Genomic DNA, 27302 nt, shown 5'->3' with positions numbered 1-27302 from the left:
CTTGGTGTAGTAGTTCCCTGGATTTTCCTGTTATTTACTGAATTAACTTGAAAGTTTGGAGCATTGTGGAATCATAATACAAATAGAGGTCTTTATTTTCTATTTCCAAAGCCTCTTAAACTGAGTGCATGAACACCTCAGCCAATACATGTGTGGGTGGAGAGACACTGTTCAGGCAAAAGCCCCAGATCTTCGAAAGGACACACACTGGATGCAAAGCAGATGCCCATTTGCTATCTTTGCAAATCATTTCCCACTTTTTCTGGCTGTTGTCAGAGCCTGCTCTCCTGAGCAAGTTGCTTGGTTCACTGGTCTGACACCATTGCTGTTCTGGTTGTGCTGCTGTGGCTGCTCTGCATCCTGCCTACACCTCCTGCCTTTCCTCCATCCCTTGCGTTCCCACACTGCAGAGTCCAGCTTTTCAGAAACACAGAGGCTGGACTTTGCTAGTGCAGCAAGGTGCTGTGGTGGAGGGGAGCTTGCTGTGGCATGCTGAGGCTCTGCTGCTGCCGTGCTCTTCTGTGGGGTTAATGTACTTCCAAGCCAAGTGCTCCAACCTCCACAGCTTGCTGACTCGAGCTTTTGAGAAGACAGATGTACTGCAGCAGGATCACTTCACCAAGTTGTTTGTTTCCTACTCCCTTTTTGATATGGCCTTTGGAGAGGCTAGGAGAAATGGGAAAACAGAGCTTAACATTCTTACTTACTCTGCTCCCATGGGGAGGCAGGAGACGCCTTCTTGGTTATTGCCAGTTTTCCTTGACTGCCACTAGATTATTATCCAAGTCTGGAAGAGGAGACCTTCTGAGGCTGAATGATGTTGTTTATCCTTCCTGGCTGTACATTAGGGAATGGGGAATTTTTTGTTTTCATTCCCTCAATGCAAGTCATGAATGCAATGATACTGTGCCCAGAATTTGGTCTGTAGGTTGGATGATGCAGAATCATAAAAGGCCTATGTACTGGGCAGATAAAACTGATATAAATGTTTTTTCTTAGTGAGAGAGGAGCTGGCACCAAGCCCTCTGCATCTCTTTCCATTTCAGTGCAGAGGATTTGCAGGGGAACTGTGCAAGTCATGGGCTGTGAGTGGCATTGCTGGAAGTGTGCAGTGAGGAACAAGCCCTTCAGCTGACTGAAACAGCCGTCAGCTGGCTCCAGATGTGAGCTGGCAACCACTTCTGCCTGCAGCCCTGAGCTGTCCCAGCTGATTGCAGCCACAGCTGAGAGCTGTGTCTGGAGATGGACAGTAATGCCAGACAGCAGTGAACTGCCTGGATGCTGTGCACAGGGCTGTGATGTAGGACATGGTAGTGTGAAGAAATTATAATTCAGGAATGCTCATCACTGTGATGTAGTAACAACTATGCCTAAGCTTAAAGGGACAGGAAGGAGAGAACAAAGGCGAGAAACAAAAGATGTACAAAACTGTACATAGGTACAGTTATAGAGAAATAGGTACATAACCTGCATTTCCATTAACCATTTTTTTGCCCATTTCATGCCTTTGGAGACATTTTCCATCTGATTGTTACACTTTTATAACAACCATGGTATACAAATTAAACAAATGGCTTGTTCCATTTTGCCTTTTCCAGTCCTGCTTTGTTCCCCTGAGAAGCATGGTACAGAAGTTCTCTTGGCTGTAGCTGCCAAGTAACTCATTCTGGTGGGAACCTGCTGCTCTTAGAAGCATCCAGTCTAGGAGTTTTCTCCTGAAATGGGAGGTGTAGCAAACATTTCTGGTAGTGGCAGTTCAACACCTGCTTTCTATTTGCCTGAACAGCCTGTGCTTTGTGTGGTATTGATAGAAATGATACAGTAAACAATAAAGAAATTATATAGTAAAATGACTCCATGGTAATGTTACCTGCTTTTTCACTGTACTCACTGCTCCCTCTAAGTTCCCGAGGACTCAGGAGGCCTGAGCAATTTGCATTTATCAGCTGTACTTGAGATCATAGGAATGCTGTTGGCACTGGGAGCAGTGATTCCTCCTTCCTGAGTTTACTGAGTTTACTGAGAAGAACCTTCTGTCATGGCCCATGCGCTTTGCCATGGTAGAACACAAAACTAAGAAATCATTCCTTTAAGCTCGCTGTTAGAAATTTAGATGCCAGCAGTGATATAACAGAGGGCTCTATATTCTGTGCTTTTTACTGCTTTCTGTGTATTGTAGGGTTTGAGTTAGCAGTGATTTTAAAGCAATGCAATTATGGTATTTATTCATTACATTTGCTGATGACAACAAGCTATGGAGTGTCTGTGGGGACATCCATGGCAGAACTAGAACTCAAAAGGATTTGCACAAACTGCAGGAATTACATGAAAAAGCATACATATGTGAGGTTGATTTACAATAATCAACAGTGCAAACACATGCTGAGGGGAGAAGTCCAGCCAGGGAGCACATCTGCAGGAAGGGATCCAAAGGGGGGTTAGGGGGTTGTGGCAGATCTCAATCCAAACAGAAGACAACAATCTCATACTGTTGTGGAAAAAAAAATCCAGTCTTCATATGAGTATGTATAGATTGGGTTGTGCTTTGCAAGATATATATAGTGATCCTTCTCCCTTTGGCCTGTGCAATTGAGCAGGGTGCCACGCCCCATCTGGCACACAGCACTTCCAAAGAGATGTGGCCCCTTAGTCAGAAGCTGGAGGTATGTTCCATAAAGGACAGTGGTCTTCACATAGCTGAAGTGGGGCAGTAACACAGAGGGATAAATTAGTTTTTGTAGCTATGGGAGACATGATGGGAAGTAGTGAGCTTCACTGCAAGTGAGAGCTGGACAGCAGGACAGTTTTCTGAAGTGAACTGAATGGATGATGTGGAACATCTAACACGGGAGATTGTTAAGATTAAAGAGTAGGTCTGTCCAGAGAGATGTAGGTGTAGGTCATCTTGCCTTATGAGCCAGAGGACCTCTTCATGCCCCCTCCAACCCCTTTTCTTCTCTGTAACTAAAAGAAAGTAATCTTGCAACTGAGCAGACCTTGGACCCAAAGGATATATTGGCTATGGGACATTTTCATGAAAGCTTGACTGAGTGGGAAGGAAATTAACACTCTCCCAAGGCCACCTGATGGGGAATGTATCCTCTTCAGGCAAATCAATAATCATATGTTTCCTTTCCCCACCCCAGGAGAACTAATAGGGGCAAGAAGCATTTGGCAAAAAAAATTGGCTCATGACTACCAAGCTGGACATAGAACCTCATCCAGATGTATTTCCTACTCTGTGCCACCATGCAGTGGGCTATGTCAGCAGGACATTGGCAAGGAGAGAGGAGCTGGATTTGCCTGTTGAAGCATTCAGCTGGGGAACAGCATGCACAGGAATTCACTTTCATTAAAGTAGAAAGTTCAGCTGGAAGCACAAGATGTGCTGAGGCTGCTGCTCTCTGTGGATTTATGTTGGCATTGTAAGCACAGCCTGAAATCAGAAAGATAGAAATGCAGCATCCAAGCCAGGGAATTCCTGCTCATTGATTTTCACAACCTTTCTTGGTGCATCTGTACCACATAGGCAACATAGGGAGTACTTGCTTTCTCCCTCCTTCTATGCAACAACCAACCACCTTTTTAACTAAGAAGAAAATTGAAATCAGGTCAGAATTTACTTTAAAGAGCAAAATTACTATTTATGCTGAGTATGAAGCAATTTAGGCTTTGCACAATAGAGAGTAAGATGGTAATTACAGTTTGTCATTTTTCCCTCACTCATTTCCAAAAAAAAGACCAAAATGATTTGAGATTTATTGGGCAAATCTGACACCAATGCTTACTTCTTGACATTAAAGGGGGGAAAATAAGATGGAAAGCTCAGTCTCAGACAGAAAAGAAATGTCTAGGAATATAACAAACAGACATGCTAATAATTCCATGATGCCATTATGGTGTGTATAAGCTTGAGTACAGTCCAAGGAGCTTTAAACTTCTGAATACTGATTCAAACATGTTCATATAGAGAGGATGGTGTGTCATAACCATAAATAACAGGGGTGAGGGAAGAGTCCTGGGGGTAGTTTTGAGACAAACTTGCTTTTAATGATGCCCCTCAAAGTTTTGCCCTTAACTTCAGTCAGGTCAGATTTCGCCCTTTGGAAATGATCCTCTCTGGAACAAGAAATGGACCAAGCTTTTATATAGGTGGATGGGGTTTGTCTCCAATTTCTGTGAATTTTCCAGGTTAGCTCTGGGAGTTAAGTTATGCAAGTAAATTAGAAGAAATGGAAAAAACGTGCATGTGGTTTTAGAAAAACATGTTGAATACATTAACACTGGATGAGAGCAGAGGGAATTCATAAAACGTTTTACATTCTACTAATTCCTGAGCTACGCAACAGATGTAAGAGTAAACCAAGTGGCACCGGTAGAAGAAACTTTTTTGCAGAGTTCACTGGACATCTGGCTACAGTTAAGGGATGCTTTTTTAATACAAAATGAATACCCTGTTAAAATACGCAGTCCTATAGGTTCGGCATTGGGAAGGGCCTGCATTAGACAAGAGCACTATAAACAGAGATGCACGCTATTGGGGGAAATGTCCAATAACCGCCATGTTGTAAGTGTTCAACTTGTTTTGGCTCGGGATCGGACAATTGCCCTGATGAGCTGCTCCGGTTTCAGAAGAAATCAAAAGAGAAAGAGAGAAGGACCCCAGGCTGTGGGGAATCTTCCCTCTTGACAGCTGCCTTCAACTCTGATGTTGGTTGCAGGAGATTGCTGGCTTAGCTTAAGACCTTCCTCCAGATGCCACAGGGGCATCCCCAGTCTTGCTGCTGCTGGTGGCATTGCCCCCTTAGTAGGCTCCATGTAGAAGTGGATGCAGAGACCTGGAGCTTTTGGACAGGGCAGATTCCTTGGCTAGGTTTTTGAAAGCTAAGTATTAATTTCTAAGAAGTGCAAGACTTCATACCTTATGGGTATTTTAAAGCTGGTACAAGCTTTTCATATCAAAATATTCAACCTGTTTTCATGGGACAGGAGTTGTGCACTTAGAGATATTGTCATTCCATCGCCTCACTTTTTTTTTTTCTTTTTCAGAGGAAACAGGTATGACACCAGGAATGAGAAATTAGTGGGGTAGGACTAGGTTCTAGTGATATGGAAGTTTCTTCTTCTTTGATAAAAGTTCAAATCAGCATTTCTCTGTGGTCTAAATAATGATGTGGTACATACTGCGTATTCCTTCTGGGAGAAACATTTCTAGTGACAAGATCGCCTTGTCTTAGGAAAAAAAAACTGACTCAAAGACAGTATTTTACAACCTTCCTTCTATTCCAATCTCTGCCAGCTTCAACAAAGTCCATGACATCTCTGTTCTTGAAGTCCCATCATCCTTTGCCATCTGTGACTGTTCGCCTCTATTCATACATTTCTCATCACATTTTTATTTTCTGCTCACTAGAAGACTTCTTGGGGGAAGATGCTGTTTGTCCCTTTCTTTTCCCTTGACCTTAACCATAACTACAAGTGCAACTACCATCACCTATGTGTGATGTATGTTTTATATTTCTCCACATGTAAATCTCTTTCCAAACTGCAGTCCTTTCTCTACAAGCTACAATTCAGCCTATTTCAGATACAATTTTATCTGACCTTTCTTAAGGCTATCTGGCCGAGCTAATACTCGTCCTTGTGTACCTAGGATGGTGAACTTGGTGTTTCATTCCCTACCTTTTTGGATCACTGTATGCTGCAGCAGCCTCCATCCCAATGTAAGCAGTCACTCCGTGTCTCTCTAAAGGTTGTACTCAGTATATCTGCATGTTCTCAGCATCTTTTTGCATAACATCTCCAGTGCATGGTCTGTCTTATGCTGAAATGTCCTACAGCTGTCATTTCATCCAGGCTTGTAGAAATCTCTGTCTGAATTAACCTGAAGCATTTTTGCTTTGTTTCAGGTTTTTCTGTGTGCTGCTGTTCTTTCTCCACTTTTCTGTAATGAATCTAACCGGTCTTTGTGGTCAGAGCAGTTCACAGGTGATTCTCATTGCATGGCTTCTTTTATTTGTTGTCAGATGTTGATTCCCGATTCAAAGCAGCCTGCAACATGAGCCTCTGTCATTCCTTTGTAATATTTTCTGCTTTCTCTCATTTTCTCCACATTAGAAAGAACTTTCTTTGAGTACCACCAAAGCTGAAACGCTCAACCAACTTTTCAAAAAACGACTACCTGACCAAGTTAAGCTACTGATACAAAATCAAAGAATTGTTTAGGTGGGAAAAGATCTTTAAGATCAAGTCCAGCTGTTAGCATGGTACTGCCAAGTCCATCACTAAGCACCATATCTCTCAAAATCATTGCTCATCTCGCAGGTACACAAGTGCCCTGCTGTGTGCCTGGACCTGGAAGCTGGACTTCCTATGCTTTATAGTCTATTTGGGCAGGATTTGCTCTGTTGGTACCACCTCCAAAACAACTGATCTGGGTCTCAATAGCAGAGATGTCCCCCAAAGGTGCCATGGTAGTGCAAGGAGAGAAGGAAGTCTATGAAGTATTTGGTGGGTTCTATCTGCTTACCACTGAGCCTGGACTTTGAGTCTTTCTTTAACTTTTTATCCAGTATAGAAACAATGACTTAATTCCTTTCCTGTTTTAGGGAAAGTGCTGTAAACCTTTAGCCTGTGACCTCCCTGAAGGGCTGTGCTGGCAGGATCATGCTTTGCGTGTGCTTCTCAGCCCTTCCTGTGAGGCTGAAACTAAACATCCATGTTTGACTGCACTTCTGCAGTCTGGAGAAACTTCCCTTTGATGCAGTAAAACTGAAAAGTCATTTTGCACATGTCAGACACAGACCACAAAATTCAGCTTGTGAACTTTGCATGGCAGCAGTGCCAGAAAGCTGAAATGCCTTTGTGTTTGCAGTAAAATGTGAGAAGTGAGCTATTGGGAAGATTAGTTCATCTTTTAACTTCTTATTTACTACATGTCAGATTTGTAGGATCAGTGATGTATTCACAAAATATGTGAAAGAATGTAATAGGACTCAATACAAGGTCCCTGGTGACAGAATATTACCAGGAGCTATCTGTACTCTTTGATGTAGTGCCACCCCAAAACTTTTCCTTACAGCCTTCAGATGGGGGTGGTCTAATGCTGCTACTGAATGGTATTAGAAGGAAAACATCTCATACAGTGTCATTGTCTACTTTTATTCTGCCCTTCCTGGCTCACCCAATTAATTCTAAGATCAAGAGTTGCCTATTAAGTAGCTAATGATGCAGTAATTTATGCTGGTTACATACCTCCTGCAGCTGGTAATGCATCCCAATTACGTGAAGCAAGACAGAAATCTGGAGCATCTCTTCCTCGGTCTTCCTTGCTTTTATAGAGAGCAACATGCTCTGTTTTCCACTCTGCTGTATAGATCCATAGGGTCTGTCCGATGTTGTCCCTCCAAGGAAGCACCCCTTGACTGTGTTATGCTATAGGATGATTGTCCTGCTTAGCCATGTCTGTCCTCAGCAGGCCTGGTGACTGCCAAAGCTGGCACTGTGAGCTCCTCATTTGCACGGCATGCCTAGCTGGGTGTCATGCAGCTCGATGGGAGTAGCCTGATTTTCTATGCAGACATTTCAATGGGGCCATAGGCAATAAATAGGTGTCCTATGGCGAGGGGTTTTTCTTCATGTCACTCACAATAAGAATTCAGCCAAAAGATCTTTTGTGTTTTACCTCCGAGACGAATGTCATCCTACACTAAAATGACTTGCACAGAGGATTATTTTAACATAACAAATATTTTTGAGCTGACTTACTGGCTTGGCAGCGGGCGTGCTGAGAGCACTGCGAGGCTTGTGCTGAGGATGAAGCTCATCATGCTAATTAGTGATGCTCCTCTGCTGTCTCCTGCCTCTCTGTACCAGTCGTGTTTTTGGGACAGAGACCACCTTTTTTCCTTGCTTTGCTTTGATCTCCTGTGTCTTTTTTTACAACATGCTTTGGACCCTAAGGATGTGATGCATGACAAGGGCTATTCTAATATGAATGTTTTTGAGGGTTTGTTCACAGTCCAGAACAACACCTTTGCATTAATTTAAAAGAAATAGCCTGCTTTTCTTTCAGTCGGTCTGCAAGTTACAGTCCTCTCCTGGTACCTGGAGTGCATTGAGCTTATGTGTCTGTGCTGCTGGTAAGCAAAGCTTGCAAGCATAGCTGTCAATACTTAATGCTGCCACGCTGTTTCTGTAAAGGGCTGAGTCTCACCACAGTGGTTTTCTGGTTTGGTTTGTTTTTTTCATAAGGAGAATTTATGTTGGTTAATTAGTTAAACCAAGTAAAACGTTCAAAAGGCTATAAATGATAGTGTGTCCACCTTATTTTCCAAGGAGTTTTACTGAGAAATGAATAATATGATACACCCCATATTTAGATAATAATGATGAAGATGACAAGTCAAATGGTAGGAAAGCAGACTTAGGAGTCTCAGTCTATAAAGAATTATGTATGCACTTGACATTACATGTCAGATGGAGGGAAAAAGCATGCCCAAAAGCCTCTGTAAAAACAAAAGGCCTTCATTTCTGCTGGTTTGAAAAGAGTGTCAGAGGAGGAAGGATGTGAGGTGAGTTTTCCATGGGAGAGATGAAGTTAACAAAAATCCAAAGAATGTAGATTAAAAATGTTTTGGGATTTGGCAGTAGAGAGATGTTAAGGTCTCCTGAATACCCAGGACCCATGGACTACCAGACTCCTCCAGTTACACCTTTGCAAATGGCTTCCCTGTGACATTCCCAGTCCTAGAGCTATGCTGCTCAACAACCTTTAGATCAGAACCCATGGACCCCATGTATGTATGTCTGGCACAGGCAGGTATCAGTCTTCCTTGGAGGCTGCAGGTGCTACCAAGCTCCACAGTGAAAACACTCTGTGAGAGGACAGTGAACCAAATCCAGAACCGCTAAGACCCAGTGTGATAAATTAACTATGTCTTTTCTTTATGCTCTGGTGGAAGCACCCAGATCTGGTTTCAGCTGAAATCTGGGGGCTTTCCCACAAACTTCATAACACAGAACACGTTACAGATGTGCGGCATTTGCTTTTGTTCTCCCTGGCTGCACACAGCTCTTGGGAGCCCGGCTGTGGCGTAGCTTCCACGTGCTGCCGGGGTTTTCTGCTGCGGGTTCCTGGTCACGGCTCCGTGTCCTGGACGCATGGGCTGGCCAGACGCTGTTTCCATGAGCTAGGGATCTGGCAAAGAAGTAAGGAATTTGTCCATTTACTCCGTGCTTGGCTGGAACGGTTTATTGGTCACGTGGCGCGGTTCGATGGAAAGACACAACCACTCCAGGCACTCACATGGGAGAAAATGGCGCCTGGGTGCCGGCAGGGTAGGATTTTATGGAGAGGCGGGGCGAGAGGATCCACGGCCTGCCGGCCAATAGGGGCGGCTGCCGTGGCAGTGACGTCAGCAACAGCGACCAACCGAGGCAGTACTGGGGCAGTTCCTGGGCCCCAGGGCTAGTGGGGATGCGGCATCGGGGAGATTGGCAGGGAACTCTCTGGCAAGGATGGGGAGTGTCTGCCGGAGTGACTGGGGTAAGCTCCAATAGCACGCAGCTAGGAGTGAACAACCGCGGGGAGGGGAAACACGGGGGGTGCGCGGGATTACAGAACTTGGCTATCTAACATAAATTAAAAACGCCTAATCTAAACCCGAACCCCAGGATGCAACACAGATGCAACACATCAGGAGCAGAGTTGTACTTTGTGTAAGGACAGACCGCAAGCAACAACCAGCACTGAAAGTCTGCTAATGGCTTCTGAGCTCCCTGCCACATGTCACAGAAGGAATCAGATAATGTTCATCCCAGAGCTCAGAGGTAGCACCTCTGTATTCTGACCAAATGCACAGGTCCCTTTCTTTCTTCACCTGGAGGATCTCTCCTTCTGGGGTTGGTTTGGGTCTAAAGAAGGAGCAAAGGAAAAGCAGTGAAGTAGTGAAAAGGCACTTTTCAAGTGTATTGCCTCTGGTGTGGACAAATCTGGATGAACTCCTGGTTTGACCTGAAGACTTCCTTTTTTTTTTTCTTTTCTTTTTTTAACCAGCAGTAGGGAATTCCTCACCAGCTTGTTCTTGCAGTAGCCAGGCCAACAATGACAAGAATGTGGAAATCAGCTAAGCAATTATATTCACAGTGGTGGTTAACAGCATCCCTTCATCTGAAACAAATCAGTTACAGTCCAGTGAAACCTGCTGTACCTACTGCCTGTACATAATAGAACCCTTGTGCATTTTCAGAGCATGCCAGGCCACTTAAACAGGATCAGTGAGAGGCAACAGGAGAGAAATGCTATGTTTTATTAACCAGAGACACAGAAAAATGGATATTGTTTTATTCAACTCCCCTCCTCGCAGAGAAAAAATCTGCCATTGTATTTATAATGGCATTTCTCTAGGTGCTGCAAAATGTTGTAGGAATGAAGTCCAGGAGTATAACTTAAAATATAACTCTGTGAACAAGAGTGATGAGCAATTGCCAAGGTAGGAAAATTTATCTAACAGACTTGAAATTAGTGGTAGTTTCTGTGATCTTGGTCACCTCTGAAAATGTGCAGAATTTTCTGTACCACTGGTGTTTAATATGTGAGCCCCAGTAGTCCATGAATTGCTTCTAAGCAAGTCTGTGAAGACTGGTTAGGAACACAAGTGCACAGCTGCTGAACAGCACTGTACAGAAATTTCTAAAAGAACATTTGTATCTTGCTTGAAGATTATCAGAGACCTATGACTCAAACAAGACTACAAAAATGCAGTACGTTATGACAGACAGAAACTTACAGAAGTCTGCCGATGTGCAAGAGGCAGTTTGGAAGGTGTGCCCTGAGGTACACACCCAGTAATGTGAGCCCTCATATACAGTTAGAGAGAATTTGATCCTTGATGTTTCCTGACCTAAAGAATTGGCTCCTCTCTCTCAGAGGTGAAAGATATTTATGGTCCTAGGCTGTGCACCATAGAAACTCCTTGTTTATGGTGTTTTTATTGTCTTTTTGTTGAAATTATTATTCAGTGACTTAGTGACTGTTGGCAGGTTCAGGAGGATACTGCAGTGGGGTTTAGCAGTGTCCAGCCAGCAGCCATACAGTTAATGCAGTTAATGCCTGCTCTTGCTGAATTTGTTGTTTGAATTACTCTTCAGTCTGCACAATTATCTTGAAAGTGAAAACAAGCTGGTTCAGAGCGAATTGAACAACAGGGTCCTAAATGGGAGGGCAGTGTGAACCAGAGTAGCACATTTTTATGGATTAATGGCCAAATTGTTGTCTCATTAAAGTCCAATGGCAGAATTCCCATAGGCTACAATAAGAGACAGGATTTGACCCTAAGAAAAGATTCCATTTGAAGCATTTGAGTGTCTCCCAAAAGCCAATTATTAAATCAGAGGCGCCGTAATAACTGAGCTCAAATTTATTTCAGGACCAGGAAACACAGTTGGGAGGTCAGTACATGCTCATCATGTCATTTCTATGGTGACTTCATTGCAAAACTCGGCACTGGGCTGTGTACAGGGCTGACAATAAGGCTGAGCTGAGAAAGAGCCTGAAAGAATCGCATTGTAACTGATGAAAAGAAGTTGTTTCCATCAGCCACGTTGTCAAGCAACTTGGCAAAGCACAAGCAAAAAAGGTCTCTTCTGGTGACTGACTTCCACTGTGTTCCTCTTCTTTCAGTGCCACCACTAGTCACCACCTGGCTCTGCTCCAGGCTCTAAAGAAAGCTCCAAGTAATCAAATGTTTGCTGACAAAACCACACTAACAGAGGATGTCTGCCTCCTCGGTACAATTTAATACCTGCACATCATTGTTTTCTCTTCCTCTAAATAAAAAACCCAAATAAAAATAAAAATAAAATCAACAGAAAATATTCATTTACCTGGCTCCATGTGAAAAATGTGTTGTGTATTCACTTTCAACTTATTTTTTTTTCTTTTTGTTTGTTCATGGTTAAATAGAAGAAATCAACTAGTAGAAGCTTTCCCAAAAAGCTGTTTTACCTTTAGTGCTTTTGTTAGGGACACTAACCTCCTACTGATTCTGGACTCATTTAAAAAATTATCAATGCCATGCATGTGCACATCCTTTTAATAAGCTGGGATGTTCTAAGCCTTAGAAATTGCAGAGAAAGTCTCAAAATTAGAAGGTGAGGAACTTGGTTGTCCAACAAACTACACATCTAGAAAAATTCATGTAGCCCCCTCAACAAAATGAAACCCTGTAGCAAAAGCAACTCATGAGTTACAGTACTGTGATACAAAAACAGCATCCTGTTGGAGTAAATGATCTGGAGGGAAATACTGGCTCACTGAGGTCTGACCTATAACAAGAAGGAAACCTAATTTTGTATTTTGTCTTTATTTTCCTTAATGTTCTTTCTCCTTGGCTGGCAGTGCTTATGCAAATGTATGGTGTAAGCAAGTTCTTGTTATCAGAAGACAGTCCCAAGACATTGTTTTTAGTTGAGCAGCCAGATAAGCTTGTCTAGATCCATTTATATGTATTCTCTTTTCCTTTCCCAGATGCCTTTAGTCTGATTTTATATTGGGGCTATTTGGTGAGGTCTCTTTTAAATAATTTTTTATGGCTTCTTTTTTTGTGTGTGTGTGTGTCTGTGTATGTGTGTGTAAACCCAGCCTTGCAGGATAATGTTATGAGAAAACCTAGTTTATAAAATAAATAAAATACAGCCAATAGAGAATATGTTGTTTCCTACTATCTTTTCAGTTGGACTTGTAGAAGTATTTATGCAGAGCTATATTAAGTCTCTGGGATCTGAACACAATGCAGATTAGAGACATATTTTATTAACATGTCTTTGATATTTCAAGTAGGTATATTTATGCTTCTACAAGTACTTAAATACACCTGGAAAGTAGCACTCTTGTCATGAAGAAAATGAGATTTTATTTTCATTTTCATTTTTACTAAATGGATTTTAATTTTGATTCATTTTCTTGGTAAAAGAATGGCAAAAGAAAACCAGTTTTCCTTTATCAAATATAAGTTGGTTTTCCAACTTTGTGGCTAGCCCAAATGGAGAGAAAATATTGTACCTGATAGCTAAATTCAAATCCAAAGACACTAAGTTGAGGGCATTTCAGAATAGCAGAAATTAAAATATTTATGTTTGAAAGAGTGCACTTCATTGGCATTTGTTACATCCAGTATCTGATACTGTATTTGGCTCTGTTGATTCTACATAAATTAAAAAGCATGAGATTTTCTTCCTAGACATGTAACTTAATAATGCAAAATTTATTTTGTTACAGAAGTTACATTTCTTTTAAAAACCTTAAGTCTGTAAGATCACAGAATCGTATAATATCTCTGGCTGGAAGTGTCCCATACAGATCACTGAGTCCTACTCCCTCCTCCTCACAGGACCCTGCAGATTTCGTATGATTAAACCTTGGTGTGCCTTGCCATTGCTTCAACTTCCACTGAAAGGAGGCTTTATTTTTTAATAATAATGTAGTTATTGTCCTTCTTTACATTTATGTTTTTGTCTAGCAAAAAAATTCCAAAGACTTATCATGTCTGATCTGCTCTGGATTCAACATGAGTTTTGCTGTGGAGCCAGGGTTTTACCACTGGAGTCCAGTTTCTCTTAAGCTGGGAAGAAGGGATAGGCTAAGTGCTAAGCCAAACTCTCTGGCTAAGGAACAAAGGAAGTTTATTCCACTTTGCTTTCTGTTTCAGTACATACAAGGTTTGATTTTGCCAGGCCTAAATGTCAGCTTCATAATTTCCACCCTAGTGTGCTGCTGAGTGAAGGCCTGCATTAGGCTCAGAACAAATCCGCAAGCTTTGGGCAGAAGAGATGGCTTTCAGAAAAATTTCTAAATTGGTTTTAAAGATTTAATTTTTTTAATTTGTTCTAGCAGAAGGTTTAACTCAGTGTTTTTGTCTTTAGACAAGCAATTGCTCATCTTTAGACTTCATTTCACTGATTGTCATCCTGGGACTCAGACATGGAGACACCACCCTCTTTCCTTTGGGGAGTCCAGACTCCATCTGTGGTTAAGCTCTCTGTTGTGCTTTGTGTTTTTGAAGAGTTTAGTTGATAGGGCTTTAGGAATAAAAGGTTATTTCAAATTGCTGAGGGTGCTGTTGCTGAAGGGAAAGGCTTTTGGTTATTTCCAGAAGGTCACACCCAGGATCTTCTTAACATTTGCTGAAAGCTTCTTCCAGAGCTAGATATCTTTGACAACATATATGAAGCTTGCACACAGTTTGCTTTGGGATGTGGTATTTGCCCTGTCTCAGCACACCAGACATTGCAGTGGTTCATAGACCAAGCTCTAAGTCACAATTCAATCTGTATCCAAGGGCTCAATCCACTAAATCTTAGTATGGGTTGGAAGCAACTTGAGAGATCGATTTCTTTAAAAAGCAAAATTTAACATTGTTAGCTGAAATACAGTGTGTACACTTGAACAGAAAGCTGGTGAACTCGCAACAGCCAATGTCCCGAAGGGAGCAGGTCACCACTGTGTGCCAGCAGGAGTGATTTTGTGATCTTTAAATCAGTGTGTACCAAGTTGCCTAACACGGCCTAGAGCAATAAATATGTAGGAACTGTCTGTAGGAATATCTTTTGTTATTACTGACATTATTTGTACACAGAATGCTATCTTGAAAGTGCTAATAACAAGTTACTTATAACTGTGAAAATAATCAACTTTTAGTGCATATTTTTTTAATTGTGTGCTGAAGCAGCAGTCAGGTTCATCCTGCAGGTTTGACACTAATGTTGTTCATTTCCTTAGCTTCTGGCACACATACATCTGCTATCAGCTAGAAAAAAAACAAAAACCTTGCTTCAGGAAGTCATCAGAGGACATACAATGACAGTGTGTCAGTACTGCAGCCCAAACAAAATGTTCACTGACGTTCTTGAAAGCTCTGAGTGATATATCCTGGAATAGCAACAGCCACGAGATAATTTGGCATTCGTTATCATGTCTGCCACGTAACTTCTGTGCATTTTCTGTGAAAGAAAAGCAGAAAAAAAGAGAGAGAGAGAGAGAACAGAAGAAGTATGCTACATCTGTGTTGTACCAAAACAGTAGAAACCGCTCAATGAATGGAAATGTACTTGAGCTTGGAAATGCTCGTGTCCAAGTGACTGGGAGCTCTCCTTGAGCTCTGGAAAGACTGAGTCAGCTCCTGGGGCAGTGCTGACCCTGCTGTGGGAGCTGAAGTATCCCACTGGCTTCCTCATGACCATTGTGTACTATTAGAGAGTTGCACCAAAAAATCTTCTGTTTGCCCACACCAGTATCAGAACTGGGATTCCATATCTCTGGCTCATGGGCTTTTGTCCAGCCTATGGCTTTTACTTACTGGAGAGGCTGCTGATGCAGTTGTATGCACATTCTTAAATAACTGTTCAGTTACTCCCTGGAGTGCTGCTCAGCTTCAGAACTTCCCTCCAAGAGAATCCTTAGTTCATCAAAATCAGTAATGGATCAGTCAGTCAAAACTGCCAACCTCTGCTCCTGGGTTTGGAAAGAATGCTGCTCTGGCAGCAAGGCAGACACACTGCCAGAAAGTAAGTGATGTTGGTTAATGACTGACATGGAAAAGTCAGCACTTCTGTGTACTGGTGGGACAGAAGACAAAGCTTTTGTAAACAGACAAAAGACATGCAATATGGGCACATACTCTCACAGCTGTGCTTTTATTGTGAGGAATAACAAAGCAGAGTGTGACTTGTTAGGTTTTGTTCAGTGCTAAACATAATGGTAACCTACAACTTCAGGAATGCTCCCTCACTCAGATTTTATAGATAGTGTGATAACTTCTTACATCTGAGTTTCAGGCCCAGGAGGAAGATGCTGGATATGACAAAATCCCACATAGCCATTGACAACTGCCAAAATCATACTGATGGTGAATTGTAGCCTTGTTTTCCCCAGAACACAGACTCTTGGATTGGGTAGGAGGGGACCTTAAAGATCATCTAGTTCCAACCCCCTGTCATGGGTTAGGATGTCACCCACTAGACCAGGTTGCTCAAAGCCCCATCCAAAGTGGCCTTGAACATTTTCAGGGATGGGGCATCCACAGCTTCTCTAGGCAATCTCTTACAGTGTCTTACCACCCTCACAGGAAATAATTTCTTCCTAATATCTAATCTAAACCTGCCCTCTTTCAGTTTAAAGCCATTCCCCCTTTTCCCATCACTACATGCCCTTGTAAAAAAACATTAATAGTATTCTAAAATGTCTTCCTTATGTCCAATCTAAAACTACCCTCTTTCAGTTTAAAACCACTAACCCTTCTCCTATCACAACAGGGCCTACTAAAAAGTCTGTCCCCATCCTTCCTATAAGTGCCCTTTTTATTTTTAAAGGTCAATATAAGGTCTCCATCCAACTTTTCAGCTTTGTCTATCCAGACCTTCATTTATTTCAAACACTGAGACGTTAAAAGTCATTTTACATTTGCTTTACTCTGATGTTGCTGCATTACTGTGATGCCAGGCAGAGGAGAATCAAAATCTTGGCCTCAAACCCGAGTTTGAAGGGTCTATTCCCAATGATATGCCCTGCCTACAAGTCTTTCATGGTGGGCCATGAGTGAAAATCGTGCCAGCATTCCCAGTATTTGCATACTCTGGCTCTGTCTCCAATGCTTCCCACACTGCAACACCTCTTTTTAGCTGCCTCTTTTTAGCAAGGCAGCTATTATTAAGTTGAAACCCCACTTTGAATAGCAGATTTGGAGGTTTGATTGGTGTCTCCTGACTGAGGTGCATGAGTGAAATCAATGCTCTAACCATAATCTTTACCTGATCACCCATATATCAAATTATTTTGGGATAACACTTGTTTATTCAAAGAGCCTGGACTGTTTGTTACCCTTACTGAAGTCACGCTTCATCTTTGTGTCATTTAGCCAATTGTTTTGGATACAGAGGAATGGATGTTCTGCTGGAAGAAGGAAGCCACTTCTTTGGCCTCAGACAATACTTGTTTCAGCTAGGACAGGCTGGAGGAATTGAGCCAAGGTGGACAGGCAGCAGCCATGCCAACAATAATATTGTTTGCATTTCAAGCTATAGCATCTAATGGGATCAAGAACAGAACCAATTTCTTTCGAAACTCATGTGAAGGTTTGCCAGAGGAGTGATTTACAGCTTCCTAGCAATAATGAACAGTTCAGCTGTCTTGACCAACATGTGGTCACGCATGTTACAAGCTGACATAAATATTTCATAACATCTTGCTGCAATTGCTGTCCCACAGAAATGTTTGTCAGACAACTCAAGGAATCAAAAGGGGTTTAATCTTCAAATTTCATCTCTGAGTAATTGTGCTTTCTTTTTTTTTCATTCTGAACTTGGATAACTTATTTCATACTGTCCTTGATTAAAAACAGTTGGAAGAGGAGGATGGGAGTTTCATTTTTGAACTTTTTTTTTTAAAATCTCAGGAACTTTATTAGGTATTTGATTTATAGTTTACAGAGCAGTGTGTGCTTTTGAAACTTGAAGTGGTTAAGCTCAGTCTTGAGAAAGTGATAAAAATTAAAGCACGGGTATGAAATTAGTGGTATTTTGTCACCTGGAATATTTGGACATAATTTACTCACACCACATGGAAACAATAGAACTGAAACTTTGAGGAGCAAAGAAAATGGAAAATAATTGGAATATAATTGGAAGAATATTTATATATTCTGTATAATTGGAAGAATATTTAGAGGTCCTGAAGGGGAAGTTTGATAGAAAGGATGTATCATTTTGTATTGTGTTTCTGTAGAAATTGCAGCCCAGATGCTTCGGTGTCAGGGCCAAGTGTGCCAAGTGCTGAGCATTCAACTGCATAGGATTTAGCAACAGCTCACATTGAGTTGGCAGTAAACAAAGCAGGGAGAGTGCACACAGAGGTGATGAGAGCTGGAGACAGAGGGTCAGACTGCATGTATGTGAGCACTTCATGCATCTTCCTTTTTCCTCTATGCATTAAAAGGAATAAAAATTTTGAAGTAAAGTATTCAGACAAGGAGAACAAGGGGACGGGTCATAGGGTAGTCATGATAGGCCAGCTACTCTCCTGGTGGTGCCAAAAGTAGTTTGGACAGTTAGATGGCCCATGTGTGCTTAGGAAAAACATGTGCTTGGCAAAGAGACAGACCCCTGAGGTCAGCACGGAGATCATTTTGGGACTGGCTGGAGGCTGGATTGGAAACAGACATGCACTGGGGCGAAGCGTTTGTATATATGTATATACATCTACACAAACACACACACACACACACTCACACACACACACACACACTCACAGACACACACACACACACACGTTTGTGTGTGTGCATATATACACCTTTAGCTACCTGTCAGTCTTAAAAAGGGGTTTTGTGAAATGCAGCCATAGAAATGCTGCAGGAAAGAGAGGAAAGCAACTTGCTTAATGCCTTGAGAGACAAAACTACTGGAGGGTTGAATCTCTGAAAGGCTGAGAAGTGGGAAGAAAAATATCAGCATGGCCAGAGCACAGCTGAACTCTAATGTGAGCTGCCAAATGAGGACTGCACACAGATCTCCAAAGGGAAGTTGGACACTCTTGATTGTTGCATGCCTCTGGTGTGTTCCAGTGCCAAGGGGCATTGCCCTGGGGGATGGTTTCTCTGTTGAGCCCCAGCACAAGCTGCCTGGGTTGAAGTCCATCAGGGACCTTCAGTCCATCAGGCCATGCAGGACTGCAGAAGCAGCGAGGGAAAAACAAAACTTGTACAAATTACTCAAATAGGAAATGGAGGCTCACACATTTCCTGTGGGGTGCTCTGTGGTTAGGTGTGTGTTTAGTTGCTTTCGAGTGGTGGTTGTATCATGAAAGGAGAGCTCAGGGTGTCTTTTCTAGTGTGTTTCATTTACTAAGATGGCAAATTTCTTAGTTAGAGCCTTGTCTGTTTCTCTTGTTCCTAATTTTTAAAAGACAACATTGCCTTTCTCTAGAATCCTTTATCTGAGAGGGTATCTGAATGTTTTGTAAACATCTCAAATGTTCTGAAACCGACATGTGTTAGATCTCTTTGCACAGCTATCAAAATCATGGTTCAGGAGCCAAGCCTGCTTGGATTAGACAAGGATGTGCAAAGAATATCTGATACTGCTCAAGAAGCTGCTGCTATGGCTCCTTTCTATAGAGCTTTGGTAGAAGCAGCATGTGAAGGAGGACAGTGACAAGGACATAGGAATGCTTCAGTGGAGAAAATATCTCTGGTACAGTCAGTAACAAAACAACTCTTGGTTTCATTCAGATTCAGCTTCCATCCAAACTATTTTCTTGTGAAACAGCTAATTGTATGGCCAAGGCAGTGCTTTTCAGTGGTGTTTAACAGACTACAGCATCAGCAATCAGCCATGAACTGTAATCCATCTGCAGCCTGTTTGGAGCAGCCCCATTTGCTGGGGTGGCAGTAGCAAAAGAGATACAAATTGCAGAGAGGCTCCCACCCTCTGGACCTGCAGTATGGTGCAGTTTGTGTGCAAGCAGTAAGTGCACAAGTCTGATTTTACGTGATTTACTCAAAAGGCACCTCAAAAGGAAGTTAGTACTCTCAGTAGCACCAGGCACAAATTGTATGCAACCACAATTCATATGATCAGCTGCATGTAGAATGGGAATTGTTTCCAGACATTGTAAAACTGCCTTTTAGAACTGTATTTTCTTAATGTTTTGGATCACATTTAAACCTTAGAATTGCCTTGATGTTTCTTCTCAGACATACTTGCTCTTTCAAATAGATGGTGATGGCTGGTTTTCACAGGCTTAGGAATGCAAGCATTGTCATTTATGCTGAATTCTTCCTGTCTAGTGGCAACATTATATTTGGGAGAAAAGTGTGTCTTCAACATCACAGTAACTGAAATATTTGGGTTAGTGCTTGGCAAACTGCCTGCAGAAACTGATTTTACCCTGCCCCCTTTCCTCACAAGAAGAAATAATAGTTTCTCCCTTAGCTGAGACAGGCATGTGGACTATGAGACATTTCTACCATGGACTAGCTCGTTTCACTCACTAATTGGCATGCAAATCTCTGACAGTTGTAGGTGTAAAACTGATGTGCAATTATTTAGGGAATAAAGCAGGGGAGACACCAGGGAGTCTTCCTTTGCTTTGGATTTAGTAGGGGCAATCCACCAGAATCTGTGTGCCAGGATTACATGGGATACTTTTGCTAAGGGGCTGAGAATTTGGGGTTTGCCTCAGGGTTCTGCCCAACAGCTTGGAGGTAGCCCAAAAGCTGATGTCCTCATTACTGCTTACTCCATCAGGCCACCCTTGTCTGCAATATTTTGCTACACATGAGAGAGAAACCAGCAAGTGCTTCATGATTTAGGCTGATCCAGGCAGGAATGGCCTTCTACTCTTGTATGCACCATGTGCCCCCCATCATTTGGGATTCTGCACTCCTCTATTGCTCCTAATAATTTCTCAGGTGTTTTTGTTCCCCATGCTACCACATTTTTCTGTATATGGTAATCTTGTTCTCCCTGAAGTGATTTTACTTTTCTTCTTTACCAAAAGACACTGAAGCTTGTATGTTGACACATCATGCATATAAACACATTTGTGAATCTAGTCAAAATCAAAAGTCTTATCTATCCCTCCATAGAGCCAAAGAAATATTCCCATTAACTTGGCTAGAACTTTGTGAGGATCTTAACATTGCTTTTGTGGGAAGAAGCAAGTGTGCCAAACAAGCTGTTCTTTGGGGAATTTTGTGTCATTCATCTTTGAAAAATCTGTTTTTCTCAATGCAACAGAAACTTACTTGCAGACAAAACACGTAAAGTCTCTAACAAATAGATTTTTTTTTTTTATCTGGAGGACAAATTGCTGCCCTGGAGGCTGACGAACTTCAGGAAATCATAATGAGTTCTCTACTAACTTTGGTATAGAGCTGTACCACTGCAGTCTGAAATCACAGTGCAGGGCTTGAGGAGTTTAGCACTGCAATTCTTCCTATGGATTAATGAACAAATCCCTGAAGACATTTGCCTTATGAGTATCATTTATTGAAGGAAATCTCCTGCAACACGTGGGAACAGCACAGCTTTGCTCCTTTTTGCCTGGGACCCTGTCACATCTTGCAGCAGGAGTGTCCTCACCAGGGAAGTGGTTACTTCTGTGAGATTAAACTGTGCAGGACCAGGTCCCTCTGAAACAGGGGCTTTGTCATGTTCCAGTTCTGCTCAGTCGTACATTGGTGTAAATCAAAAGTCACTGAGAAGAATAATAGAAATGTAATCCAGTGAAGAAAAAGTTACTTGCACAAAACAAAAGAGTTACTGGTAAAACCTCATTAATATTATGTTGTAATTTAATTAGAGGACCTCATTAAAGATGGTTCCCCAGGAACTAAAACAAATACAAAGTTGAGTTGCTTAATTACCTTTGTCTTGGAGTTTTTAATAGTGTTCCCAAGCTCTGTGGGAGTGGAAGGATGAACAATGTGAAAGGATTAGAAATCCACTATTATATCATTTTGTAGCAAAGGGGATGGCTGAAAGTGAGGGATTTTTCAACTGCTGATTGTGAACTCAGAAAGAGAAATAGGCACTGTGAGAAGAGTTTGTAAATCACCGTCAGCAAAAGGTCTGCCCAGCCATAACTGCTGAGAAGACACAGAGAGGATTCTTCTTTCCAGGTTTCAGGGATGTCTTCCCCATACCCCAAAGCATCATAGGTTTGGGGTTTTCCTAAGCTTAAGAGCACAAACACATCCAAATTAGAGGTAATATGAAGCTACAAGACTTTTAAAAGGAGAAAAGAAAGAATTGCCCCTCTGATGTCCCTCCCTCACTCTTTTTTTGCAAATATTTTCAATACAGGTTTTGTAGGATGGAGTTCAGTGCCTCTAAGTCCCTCCACACCACAAAGAGAAGCTTGAGTAGCTGAGAAGGAGAGCTGTGAAGAAGTTTATCAAGTCAGTTGGAGTCAAAGAGGTCACTGTAGGATCTGATCTCTGTAGAAAAATCTTTCTCCATGTAGAAAATGGATGTTTTCTGCTGTTGCTCTTTGCTTCCCAGCCCATGTGCAGTCTCAGTGGGGATTAGTTTAGCTTCTGGTGCTGACCCCTTACGGGAGGAACTTTTGCTTGCAGATAGTCAAAGTACATCCCTACCATAAAACTGGACAGGTGCAAATATGTATGGAAAACACATTACAGGAAAAATCTGTATAGAAGAAGCTTGTTAAGTTCCCTGACTATTAGGTCTTCCCTAGCCTGGCTGCTGAAGTACTGACTGTAAAGGAGAAGTAGATTAACTGCACCTGCTCTTGCAGCTTGCAGTGGTGATCCCTTTGTGTCTGTATTTCCCCCATGTGCCCTTCCAGCACGCTGCTCTAGTCAGACTAGGAAGTTCCCAGTTCCAGGGACTGTTGCCAAAGGGTTGGAGATGTTCACTTGTTTACTCAGCTCAGAGATTGCCAAACCAGCTTTCACTTGCATGGATGAAGTATGTGGTCCCAAAGGTTTCCTGAGAACTGCAGCTGGAGTCCCAGCATCACAGAGGGCAATGGCCTGGGACAGTATAAACTGCATGAATCCCTTTGTCTGGCCATCCAAGAAGTCTCACAGCCCTCCCTGTGCTGTGGCTGCTCCTTGCTCTCTAGAGCACAGGGATATGGATAGATGCAGTAAGGCAAGGCTTTGCTCCAAAAAGATGCTCAGGAGCTGGAGATTATCTGAGTTACACTGGACTCTAGATGTTCTGCACTAGGTAAAAAATAATTCAGCCCTTGATAAGGCACCCATTACATGAAAAGAAGTTTTCTGATACCATAGGAACTATCATTTGTGTCTTTATTCCCACCTAGAGAAGGCTGGTCTATACCGAGTAAATTATAAACACAAGCCTTGCCATCATGCCTCCTGCTTGTATCCAGTCCTGAGTGAAACACCCCCTTCTCACTGCTATAAAGTGCAGGCAGTGATAAAACTAATCATTATCTGTAAATTGGCTTCACCCTTCAGTTTCCAAAATAAGTGGCTTTTAAGGGATTGAACTGCAAAGAGGGACCTGCCACGTAACAGACTTGGTGCTGTCAGCAGTAAGAAAACAGAAGCATTTGAGGTTATTTGCAGTAAGCCTTTTTCAGAACAAAACCCCTCACTTAGCCTCTATGTAGTGTGAAGCCTTGTGGGCAGCTGATATTTTTGCCTTTGTTTTTGGTTAGTGACATAGCATCTGCCCTCTCCATGCCAACTCATTTCCAATACATTTAAAATTGAATTGCAGCACCTGGCTTTAGCTCTGCAAGGTTGTGGCTCATCATCTAATCATTAGACCTTTCAAGACCAGAAAAAGAGAGGTACAATATGGCTTTCAGGCAGTCTTAAAAAAATCCACGTCTAAAAGCTTTAATCTTAAACATAGCAATACCTCAGTGAATTTGAGCTTTTGATCTGGGGCAGAATGTGTTTCCAGATTCATTTCACGCTGTGCTGTTTCAGTGAATATAACCACCCCACCATGGGGTCCTACTCCTAGGCCTTCACAGAAACTTCAGAAAGCAGCCTTAATGTTGGAGCTAGCAATTTCTGTACTGCTCCCATCCCTGCCACAAAGGCACTGGAAAATGGACCAGCTCTGTACTGAAAAGTGTTTAGGAGATTTAACTGGTTGTGAAAGCAGCAAGTTCCTCATCACACGTGTTTGCAATTGCTCAGTATGAGGATGCTTATACTGGTATAGTTCATTCAGATAAATGCAGAACTGCAGTAAATGCAATGAGTTAGAGATGTGGTGTGTCACTATTGCCATTCTTAGCCTTGGACTATTAACAGCACAACTGTGGTTGTGTTTAAACAGTTTGAGCTATTGGAGGACTTTGAGCTGCTCCTGGTCTTGCAGGATGGTTGGAGATGTCATTCAGGCAGAGCCCAAGCCAGAAAACAAGAAAGGGTTAATATAGTGGCCATTCAGGCTATCGTTTCTGTAAGTCATCATGGTATTATTCTGAATAGTAATGGCTGAAATGCAGAAAGTTTTTCTTGTATTGGATGTGTGATCATTTGATAAAATATTAAAATTTCTCCCTGTTTTATTGTGTGGAAAATCACTGAAAGAACTTTATTTCCTGTTGAAAAATTACCACAGGAATATTTTCAGTGGTTGGATGCAGAAATGGCTAGGATACTGTGTTTCTGCCTTTTCTACCCTTTTCAGAAGAGTAACCACTGCAGGTTTACTGTGTTTGCTAGCTTCGTTTCTCTTCTAGGGTATGAGCAGGTGTCACGTTTGAACCCTGACTGGACAATCTTTGATGTGACTTTCTCTAGACAAGCAAGTAGAGTATTTACTGGCAAATATTTCTGTCTCCCATTATCTGTCCTCCATGTGCAAAGGTCACAGCAAGTAAATGGTTTGAAATTGTATCTTTTTTACCCATTCATTGTAGATAAACTTTGACATTCACAGTAGCTGTATTTTCCCTGCTGGGATATAATGTTGACAATGTAAAGCCGAATATTGACTCAGAGCTGATGTCCAGTGTTGATCTTAGTCTAGTACTAGTCTCCAGCCTGGAGAATGCAGATGATCACAAGTTTTCTGATGAGAACTTGTTGCCTCTTTTTTAATTCAGAAATGATGACTTACAAAAACTCAAACTTTATCTTGTGGGAATGTACAAGTTCTGCTATGAAACTCTTTTGGGGGAAAGTTTCTCTTGTCCAGGAAGGAAATTTGGGTCAGAAATATCCCAGGTACAACACTTAACAATGACCATGGAGGCCTCAGTGTTCTTTCTGGGCTTGGCAGCAAAATCCTGGTCTCCTGCCTCCCAGGCAACTGCTGACTCCTCATCTGCTGGCTGGAAGAGGAACAGTTTCTCTCTGCTATGCTCTTACAGCAAAGGTTTTTGAAAATACTTGACTCTATCTTGTTTCAGAGCAGAAAAAAGTCCTATGAGAATGCTTGTAAGACAAAGATTGTTTTCAGCTATCCTGAAGGCTGAATAACTTTTCTAAAATATATGAAGACTTTTTTTCTCTTCTAATTTGTGCTAGTGCACATTTTACTAATGAAAGGAGTGTCACAGCATGTATGTACAAAGCATGGATCTGGCAAACAGGAAAATTAGTTTCGGTCCTTCCTTCTGTCCTGGAACAGGTTCCTTGGCATTGCTGATAGTTTTACAAACATTTTTGCCAGCATCTTCATCACTTGCAGGTTGAGTGTAAGTGTTGATCTGATGGAGGCAGGAAGGCTCTGCAGAGGGATCCGCACTGGCTGGATTGATGGTCCAAGGCAAATATATGAAGTTCAACAAAGTGAAATGCTGGGTCCTGCAAGGCTAATGGCATCCTGGCCTGTATCAGCAATGGTGTAGTCAGCAGGACCAGAGCAGGGATTGTCCCCTGTGCTTGGCACTGGTGAGGTCACACCTCAAATCCTATGTTCAGTTCTGGGTCCCTCACTGCAAGAAAGACAGTGAGAGGCTGGAGCGTGTCCAGAGAAGGGCAATGGAGCTGGGGAAGGGTCTGGAGCACAAGTCTGATGAGGAACAGCTGAGGGAGCTGGGGGTGTTTATCCTAAAGAAAAGGAGGCTCAGAGGCCTTGTTGCTCTCTATAACCACCTAAAGGTGGTTGTAGCCAGGTGAGGGTCAGTGTCTTCTTCCAGGTAATAAGTGATAGATAGGATGAGAGGGGACAGTCTCAAGTTGCACCAAGAACGGTTTGTATTGGATATTAGGAAAGATTTCTTCATGTGAAGGGTCATCAAGCACTGGAACAGGCTGCCCAGGGAAGTGGTAGAGTCACCACACCTGAAGGTATTTAAAAGCCATGTAGATGTCGTGCTTATGGACATAATTTAGCAGTGGACTTGGCAGTGCTGGGTTAATGGTTTGACTTGATGATTTTTGAAGTCTTTTCCAACCTAAACGATTCTATGCTTCTACACATGTTATGTGATTTGTAAAGGAGGATGATCACTGTGCTTCCAGGAGGGCCATGGAAACTAGTAGGCGTGAGCTAATGAAATAATATAAAAAGAGTATGAAGTTAAAGAAACGCTAAGAATGTGTGTAAAAACACTCTAGAAATAAACCAAATTCAGATGGCAAAAGAGTGTGAGTAATTAAAGCATTACTGGTGTTGGACAGCTAATCCAGAAGCTGCAGGTCTGGGTGGTCTGGACCCCAGACTCCCTGTGGGGCAGGACTGCCTTCAGGCCCACAGAAGCTGCATGCTGTTGCTTGCTTTCTTCTTGCATATCCTAGCTGGTAGTGCATATTATGCCATTTGACTGTGCCTTCCTTTTTTCTTCCCAGGGAATGGCTTTTACACTTGAAGAAAGGTTACAGCTGGGAATTCATGGTCTCCTTCCTCCTTGCTTCCTGAGCCAAGACGTTCAACTCCTTCGTGTGATGAAAAACTTTGAAAAGCAATCTAATGATCTAGACAAGTATGTCAAAAGCATCTTGTTTCCTTTCCCTTCCCCCTTTAATTCTCAGTTCTTTAAAGCCTTGAGGAAAAATTGTGGATTCTGCTTCAAGGTACACATTTCCCTTTGAGTCACTTTTTTCCAGCTGTCCATACTCTCCAGCAGCAGAATCATAGAGTAGTTCAGGTTTAAAGGGACCTTAAAGATGGTCTACTCCCAAGTCCCCTGCCATGGGCAAGGATACCTTCCACTTGACCAGGTTGCTCAAACCCCATTCATTCTGGTCTTGAACACTTCCAGGGCTGGGACATCCATAGCTTCTCTGGGCAGCTTGTGCCTGTGCCTCACCATGCTCACACTCAAAAATTTCTTACTAATATCTAATCTAAACCTACCCTCTTTCATTTTGAAGCCATTCCAACTTGTCCTATCAATGCATGCCCTTGTAAAAAGTCCTTCTCCTCCAGCTTTTATTTAGGCCCTGTTTAGATACTGGAAGTTGCTAGATGTCCCCAGCATTGTCCCTTCTCCAGGCTGAACAACACCAACTCTCTCAGACTGTCTTCATAGGAGAGGTGCTCCAGCCCTCTGATTATCTTCATGACCCTTCTCTGGACCTGCTCCAACAGGTCCACTGATATTACTTTTTTCTACCACTACATTACTGGAGAGTTCTGGTGTACTTTGGGTATAAGAAAGAAGCAGAACACTGAAGGTAGAGTGAACACATGTAGTTCATGTACCTATCTGTATGCTCCCCAATACATTCACTAAAACACTGGATGGAAGAACAGAAAATAACTGTCAGTGTGTAGGAAAAAATAAAAATAAAACAGAAGCAATATTGTATTGGCTAATCTTTCTGAGTTTTCATTGCATC

The 27302-nt window shown here is 42.2% G+C and overlaps 1 protein-coding gene across 4 annotated transcripts in view; it reads left to right on the top strand.

Moving 5' to 3' along the window:
• ME3 (malic enzyme 3) overlaps window positions 1-27302 on the top strand; it is a 117302-nt gene that overhangs the window by 37825 nt on the left and 52175 nt on the right. For 3 of the 4 annotated variants that reach the window (XM_053935004.1, XM_053935001.1, XM_053935003.1), the window contains exon 2: window positions 26310-26443. In XM_053935004.1, coding sequence (XP_053790979.1) covers window positions 26313-26443 — 131 coding nt within the window. In that variant the 5' untranslated portion in view covers window positions 26310-26312. Of the gene's footprint in view, window positions 1-5915; window positions 5989-26309; window positions 26444-27302 lie in introns of those variants that run through there. The other variant, XM_053935002.1, reaches the window with a different exon arrangement.

The sequence above is a fragment of the Vidua chalybeata genome, chromosome 2, assembly GCF_026979565.1.
Source record: "Vidua chalybeata isolate OUT-0048 chromosome 2, bVidCha1 merged haplotype, whole genome shotgun sequence".
Lineage (NCBI taxonomy): Eukaryota > Metazoa > Chordata > Aves > Passeriformes > Viduidae > Vidua > Vidua chalybeata.
The sequence above is the reverse complement of the archived record's forward strand: the minus strand, read 5'-3'. Positions and strand labels throughout refer to the sequence as shown.